The 8,138-nt window shown below is 29.3% G+C and overlaps 1 protein-coding gene across 4 annotated transcripts; it reads left to right on the top strand.

The window, feature by feature from the left end:
- Window positions 1-2,458: 2,458 nt before the first annotated feature.
- Window positions 2,459-4,685, top strand: LOC107005869 (ethylene-responsive transcription factor ERF110-like). 4 transcript variants are annotated; one of them, XM_027913361.1, is made up of 2 exons: window positions 2,459-3,132; window positions 3,741-4,685. In XM_027913361.1, the coding sequence occupies exons 1-2, from the start codon at window positions 2,778-2,780 to the stop codon at window positions 4,514-4,516; spliced, it is 1,131 nt and encodes a 376-aa protein (XP_027769162.1). In that variant the 5' UTR covers window positions 2,459-2,777; the 3' UTR covers window positions 4,517-4,685. The 4 variants fall into 4 exon arrangements, with proteins under 4 accessions (XP_027769162.1, XP_027769163.1, XP_015060005.1 ...); XM_027913362.1 differs by having other exon boundaries at window positions 3,747-4,685; XM_015204519.2 differs by having other exon boundaries at window positions 2,463-3,132; window positions 3,768-4,685.
- Window positions 4,686-8,138: the final 3,453 nt, after the last annotated feature.

An 8,138-nucleotide genomic window follows, 5' to 3' on the forward strand; every position in this document is an offset into this window, starting at 1 on the left:
TAACTAGACCAATTCAAATAGTTAAGTATATATGGAATATTACCAACAAAATTTCAATTATAAAAAAAGAAATGGGAAAAAAAAAGGAAAAAAGAAGAGTAGGAGATGAAGAAGTGATTTTCTTGGGAGAATCAAAATCTGTTTGAAACTTTTATGACTTTTTGTAAGATCAAAAATTAATTATGGACTAACCCATATTCAATATTGAAGATTCAACTTGCAGCCCAAATGAAAGTCAAATCCCACTGTTTTAATTACCTCAGTTCTTTGTTTCGTTCTCACGTTTGACTCGACATGTAATTTAAAAATTAATAAATAAAATAACAGTTTTTATTAGATTACTTCTAACTAATTATCACGATTCAATTCATTTACTCGTGCAACACTTGCTCTAACATTTAAATAAGAGAATCCCCAACTTCAAACTAAATCTTAATATGTGAAAGTGAACAAAATATAAACTTAACACTCAACTTATATATACTGAAATGCTTTTAACTTGATTTAAAACCAAAGTTATTTGCGAGAGAAACATTGTAATTTGTAACCTTCTCAAGGAACTAGTCTAAATAGGTATAAGAGCTTCTAAGCATACAACTTATAAAAGAAATAAGACATAACTTCTACCATAAAGAAATAAGACACAACTTCTGCCACAAAGAAAGAAAAGTAGAAGCTGTCGTAGATCACCATCTTCTTCACCTATGAGATATTATTAATTCTGTAACCAGACTATGTTAAATGGCATAGCACGAGACAAAAATATGTACAGATAAATGTCATCGATCGACCCCAATCCATCACTAAATACAAAGTAGACATTGAGAAGGAAACTTGCAATATGAAAATTACACCATTCCCAAAGTCTTTGCCCTTATGCTTGCACCATCCCAGATATAATGCCCATATAAAAACTAGTACACATAAGTCCAACTTCATAACTCGTTTCGTTGCCAACTCTACTATTAAACATTTAATCCTTTTGTCACTCTAAGCTTCTCAAACCTATTCTTTATCGATATATTTTGATCACTTTAACAAATACACATTGTTCATGTAAAATAACCACTCACCTTCCAAGTAACTTGGACAAGCCAAGGATCCTCTAAGGCACAACCTAAGGTGTTTAACATGCAATTGTAATCTACATAAGAATCATTCCCGCAAGATCAATTGGTGATAAACATTACATAAATAAGAAACTTGGTTCACTCACTAAATCAACATAAAAATTCAATTTTCTCATGAAATCCACACATAAATTCTTAATGTATCAATGATAATGAATCAACTTGTGTTAGTGTTTTCTATCAGACGTGGTACACGAGGCAATCGTGGATATCTTGTATCAGTTTGGTACTCAAGTCAATCTCTATCTCCATTGGTCTCAGCTATTAATGTATTAAGAGCGCTTTTGAAATAACCCTCGTCTATTTTCTTCTCGAAAAGTCCGAGGTAAAATAAAGTACATCATATGATTACTAATGTCTGATTCCATCAATCCGTTATAACAGACATACAGGCGCTACTAAGGCTGCGTATCGGTCGGTTCGGTTCGATTTTGAAGTTTATCGGATTGTCTTATTGGTTATCAATTTGTGGAGATGCTAAACCGTTATAAAACCATTAAAATATTGACTTATATCGATTATTGATTTATTGGTTTTTTCATCGTTATTGGTTTAACCGTTAAGATTTGATACAAAAGAAAAAAAACATTGAAACTCATTTAGAAACAAGGTGACAAACCAAATAAACCATGCACTTGAGTTCACATGTTACATCTTGATCAAAATCAAACACTTTTACATTGTTGAATAACCAAGTGTATGAGACAACCAAAAATAAAAGTAGGAAATCAAACTTTAAGTCGAGGACTTTCTATACAAAATGGTATAAATATAATTATTTAGTTTAGTATCGGGTTATCTGTTAACCCGTTAAGAAAAAACTTCAAACCGTTAAGAATCGATAACCCGATAACAAAAAAAATTAAAACCGTTATTAAAATCACTAAACCAATAACCTAATACTATAAACTAATAACTTTTTTATCGATTCGACTTATCGGTTTCGATTCAATTTTGAACAGCCCTAGGCGCTACAACTATGCCTTCATACTAGGAGGCTTCCCGTTATAATAAGGTGATATATATACACAATATTAATAAAAAATCATATTTCTAAACTCACCTAATTTCTTAAAGAACTTAAAATTTAAAATAATGATAATTAAATAAAAACAGAGAGAAAAACTTTTAAAAATATTCACCACTAGCTTGAAATAGATAGATCTAAAAAGAAATTCACCGCTAGTTTGAATAATAAATTTGTCAAACAAATTAAATGAACCAAGTTGGGTGTTGAAAACCAAAAATTAAAATTGAACCAAGTTGAAAAAGAAAGTGACCAAAAAAAAAAGAAAAGAAAAAAGAAATCAAGTTGAAGACAATTTTTTTTTTCTCTCTATTAAATAAACCGACATTCTTTTTAAATAGTTCGAAAGGGGCGTAAGCATATAGAGATGCATGTAACTAATCAACAGTGTGAACATATTAGCTTAAGTCGGCATCTCTAATCTTTTTTTTTTATTATATATAAAAAAAATTGTTTTGATTTCTACTTTATGCATGTGCTCAAAGAGAAAAAACAAATCATATGAGCTAAATAAAAATTAATTTTTCTTTTTGTTTGTCAGTTTCAAAATCGGTGAACAGGGTATTTATAATTAACAAAAAGTAACATCTGGGTGGTTTTTTTTAATTAATTTTGTGTATATGTGCTTTTTAAAGGTGGCGAATTCAAGAAAATCAAGTGAATTTGTTAGATTTACAGATACAGATGATACACAAACCACCGCCGTGACTGCGATCGGCGGCGGTGTAGAAGGCGGTGGTCAGTTTGATTATTCGATGTATACAGGGTATTGTGATTCTCAGGCGAGAGATATGTCGGAGTTTACACACGTGGTATCGGGTCAAGATTATCGACCCGATACCAGATATTATTCGGTTAATTCACCGTCTTCGGCTTATTCTTCGTCCAGCTCGGGTTCTAGAGCTGTACTGAAGAGAAGCCGTGATCAACAAGAATTTGGAACTGGGGTGTCATCTTCTTCCTCTGTTAAAATTGGTGAGTGAACTATTTTTTTTTTACGAGTTTTATATCTCAATTATCAGTATTTCGTTATTAATTAGTGTCTGTTTAAATTGACTTATGTTAGTTTTGAAGTGTTTGGGTAAAATTAAAATAATAAAAATAAATTCAACACACATTTTATTGAAAATTCTGACTCCGCACTACAAACAAGTCTTAGTTTTTAGCTTTTTTTAAAATGAACTAAAACACATTTTTTTTGAAATTTTTAATTTTATTTTTATCACTTTTAGGAGGAAAAGGGAAAAAAAATTGATAGTTGAAATTAGTTTTATACCTAAATAGTTATGATTCAACTGTAAAATGAAATTTCAAAATGTTTTTTTCCTGTTATTTCTTATTTTTTAGTTTAGATCTTTTTTTTTAAAATCAAAACTAAAAGAATGGACAATTTTTTTTTTTTTTTAAATTGCTTGCTTAGTTTTATTCCATGGTACTATTTGTAAAAAATGTAGACATTATTTCAACAAAAAATGTTGACATTATTTCATCATTACCATAACTAAGAAAGTAATTAAGTAAATTTAGATATATAGAAATCCCAAAAATAGTTCAATTTTTTGTTCTTCTATTCTCAATGAAAGTACCAGGACTTATTATGTTTGTATTAGAAGAAGCTACAAGTATGGTTGCACCATCAATCACAACAATTCCCGCTTTCACAACCACAATCACAACCACAACAGGTGAGGGTTCGAGCGAAGAAACAGGAGGAGGAGGAGATAGAAGGAGAAAATACAGAGGAGTACGACAACGACCATGGGGTAAATGGGCAGCAGAAATAAGAGATCCACATAAAGCCGCCAGAGTTTGGTTAGGAACATTCGATACAGCAGAAGCTGCAGCAAGAGCATATGATGAAGCTGCATTGAGATTTCGAGGAAACAGAGCAAAACTTAACTTCCCTGAAAACGCCAGATTGTCATCGTTACCACAAATACAAAATACTATAACGTCAACAGTCTCCAATCCATCCCCTCTAATAGCTCAACCAACGTCGTTTCTCAATCCTATCCAGAGCTCAGATACAACAAGAGACTACTGGGAATACTCACAATTGTTACAAAATCCAGGAGATTTTACGGATCAACAACCATCAAACTTATTGGAACAAATGTTCGTTGCCTCATCGATGGCAATGTTGCATTCAAACACATTGCCATCAATATCTTCGTCTTCATCGTTAGCTACATCAGCAACTTCTTCAACTTCATATCCCCTGTTATTTTCGAGTTATTACACACCACAAACTAATCAAATTCAAGGAACCAACACAAGTAGCACCAGCACCACTAGCAGCTCAAGTTTTTCTACAACATTTTGGAGTAGCTCTAGCCAATATCCACCATCTTCTAGTTAAATTCTCAAAATTTTCTTGCTTTTTTTTGGGTTATATTTTCACTAATTAGGGCGAAAATTAGAGGTAGAGAGGGGTTATATCTATTGTTTAGTAGTTGTCATTATTTTTGAATAGGTAAGAAATTTATACTCTTTTAATTCTATTACTCTTCCTCATTTTAGTTTGTTAATTTTTATTTTGGAAATTTTTACATTTTAAAAGTGTTAGTAGCTCGCACTGGCTGGCCTACTGGTCAATGAAGTGGTTGAAAATACTGAAGTTTCAGTCTTCTCAGGTTCAAGATCTAGTGAAGACAAAAAATATTAGATGATTCCTTTCTTCTTTCTAGGTTTAGTAGAAAGAGTTATCTGCTATTTGATACGTGTTGCTGGTAGGAGGTGATCACTTTGTAGAATTAGTGAAGGTGCATTTAGGGGTGGTTGATTATCGTGACCTGGGGTTGGAGTCGATGAGAAAAGTGAATTTTATAGATCCATTTAGAAAATGAAATAGGTAGAGCTCACTTGCTGCACTTCCTCCGCAAGGTCCGGTATAGTGGACTGTTCGAAAGTCCTCTAAAGATGACATGTAGAGTTCGTGCTTGAGAGAAGATCATGAAAGCTGATTCGAATATCACGATCATAAAAATAAAGTTAGTGTTAGATTTTGTTATATAATATGTTATATGACTATTATACTCCATGAAACATGACATAATTAGCATTATTAAGAAAGTTGTTCTCATAGCAAATTAATGAAAATTTTGTGCAATAAAATATACTCGCCAGAGTTTTTTGATCGTAAGTTTTTCATAAAATTTTTAAATATTTTGAATTATTAATTATTGTTACTTATAATATTTTTTACATAGTTTACAATAATATAAATTTCATTTTTAAAAAATAAAGATTTCATCATGTGCAAATTTCTAATTAAATTCATAACATTTTGACTCTTGAAAAATGAAAAAAAGATCACATAAATTAAAACAGTAGAAATAATTTCTTTTACTCATTTTTATCAAACTAGTTCATTAGAAAAATACATGAAAAGTAATTTTTTATCTAAATAATGGAGAATTTAATTATTTGATAATTTCTATTTTTTATTAATTTAATTAAAATATCTATGAAAATAGTCACGAAATATTTTTTTGATATAAAATAATAATTTTCGGACTCTATTTTATTTTATTTTATTTTGAAAAGCATAACTTAGAGGCTTATTTAGTGTTTTAGTCATAGTTTGGAACAAAGATTTTAAATTACACATTCACTACAAAAGAAGAATATCTAGTAGGTTTCATAGGAGAAGTTTGGTATGAAAAGATTTGGATGTTTATGTCATATTCTTGATGATTTCTTAAGGAAACTTGTAGAAATATGTCAATTTGTCAAGTTGTCTAATTTTCTTTTTTATAGCTATGCAAGTTACTAATCTATTCAACTTAAAAGTTGTCTATTAATATTATTAATATATCAGGTCGGTGGTGAGATAATCGATATTTTTTTATATTTAATTAAAAATTTTAAATTTTTTTAATTAATAATAGATTGTGATAAAATGATTGAGATTCTTCTACACAGTAAAGCTCAAGTTTTAGCTCCTGACAAAGTTTTATTGAAAGCGTTGTTTTTGTAAATATGTTAATGTATCGAATATCGAGAAATAAAAGGGAAACTTGTCTATTTCTTCTTGTAAATTTTTCTTAGGTGACAATTCAATCTACTAATTACTAATGTTTTTGCTTTGTTTGTGGCTGTGGATTTATTTTTTCATATTTAAATCTTTATTTTTGGACTATGCTTTATCCTTTATATTGAATCTATCTTTTATGTCATCTTAGGTCCCATTGGCTCCATTTTTACTATGTTAAATTTGTACTTGCTTAGGGGTTTGTTTTGTTAAACTAATACTATAGAAAAAGTTAATCCTCATCCAAAACATATTTTAAACAAGTGGATTATCTAGGTTTTAGTGGGACTAGCAAGGTTATTAGTATTAGCTTAGTGGGTGAGCTTTTAGCATAAAATACATGTGATTTAAAATAAGATGAATTTATAGCAAAAATTATATTTCATTAAGCGAATTTAAAATAATACTAAATATCTCACCAGAGAGTTAAGCCTAATTTTAGTATTTTATATGATTTAATCAGTTTCGATTGATGTGTGTATATATATATATATATGACCTAATAATATAGTGAATATTTTTAATTTCTTTCAAAAAGACTACATTTTTTTCTTTCTAAGCAAGACATCCTTAATGATGTATTTATTTGATAAAACAGCATGATGCATGTACTTTGTGAGACATCTTTTAAGTGGAGACTGTAGAGATACTAACACCTGTTACATATTATATACAAATATTTTCTCCTTTTTTTTTGTAGTAAGTTTAAAATGAAATGATTGTTACTTCTAATTGGTGTCTTGATGTATTCTTAATTAACACAAAAATATATCAAATTATCAGAAACGATATAGAGAAATTATTTGTCATACTTTTGAAACATTGTTATTTCTATCGTTAAAAAATTAGATCATATATATCCTATATATTAGCGAATATACACGTGTTATAATTTTAACTATCGACCTGACATTTATTAAATATTGGATTGACGAATAAGATTGCGTCACATATCCCTATTTAGTCTTCCGTTAGAGTGAAAGACATATATACTCTAGTTTTGGACGTCAAAGACACTAATATTTCAAAAATATGACAAAAAGTATCTGTATCTCATTTATGATAATTTAATTTATTTTTTTCTGATGAAAAATCTATTATGAACATTTACGATAAGTTAATTTCTGATAAATTTTATCAGAAAGTTTCACATTTTCTTAAAGTGCTTAAAGAAGTGGTCGAACTAATGAATGACTTACATTCATAAGTTATTTTACTATTATAAATGACATAAAATTATCATTTTTATGATGAGTTAGTTACTATATTATTATCCTAAAATCATAACATGTATTTAGTAAAAAGTATGATTAACACATTATTATTAGTTATTACAATTCATCAAACTATCATTAATTATGAAAATCCACCCGAGAAAATAAATAAATTGTAACAATGATAATAATGTTATAAAACTATATAAATATCCTACAAGGACTCCACACAATTAAACATTCACTATAATACAAATATATTTATAACACTCCTCCTTAAATGTCAGTAGATTATGTGACTCGTTAAAACCTTACTAGATAAAATTCGATGAAAAAAAATCTAGTGAAGGAAAAGGAATACACATTATGGATGCCTCATTAAAAACCTTACAAGGAAAACCTAATGGGGACAAAACCTTCTGAGGAAAAAAAAGTACATCACGTATTAACTCCTTCTCATGAGAACATCAATCCAGAGACTTGGATCTTCGTTTTTCAAGCTTGAGCATCATCTTCTTGAAAGTTGTAGTTGGTAGAGAATTGGTGGATAAATCAATTATAGTATTACTTGAACAAACATGTTGCATGTTGATATTACCATTCTTGGGAGCTCATGAGTGTTGAAAAACCTTGATGAAATATACTTTCTTCTATCTGCTTTTGTGAATCTTCCCTTCAGGATCAAAGATTTTTACAAGTTCCTTACTTCTACTTCTTTAAGCAAATAATCTATT

The sequence above is a fragment of the Solanum pennellii genome, chromosome 12 (assembly GCF_001406875.1).
Source record: "Solanum pennellii chromosome 12, SPENNV200".
NCBI classification, from domain to species: Eukaryota; Viridiplantae; Streptophyta; class Magnoliopsida; order Solanales; family Solanaceae; genus Solanum; species Solanum pennellii.

Excerpts from the sequence above, each read along its gene's own strand:
- LOC107005869 (XM_027913361.1), top strand. The coding sequence starts at position 2,778 with ATGTGCTTTTTAAAGGTGGCGAATTCAAGAAAATCAAGTGAATTTGTT. Across the intron at positions 3,133-3,740 it reads TTCTTCCTCTGTTAAAATTG|TACCAGGACTTATTATGTTT; the intron begins GTGAGTGAACTA and ends TCTCAATGAAAG.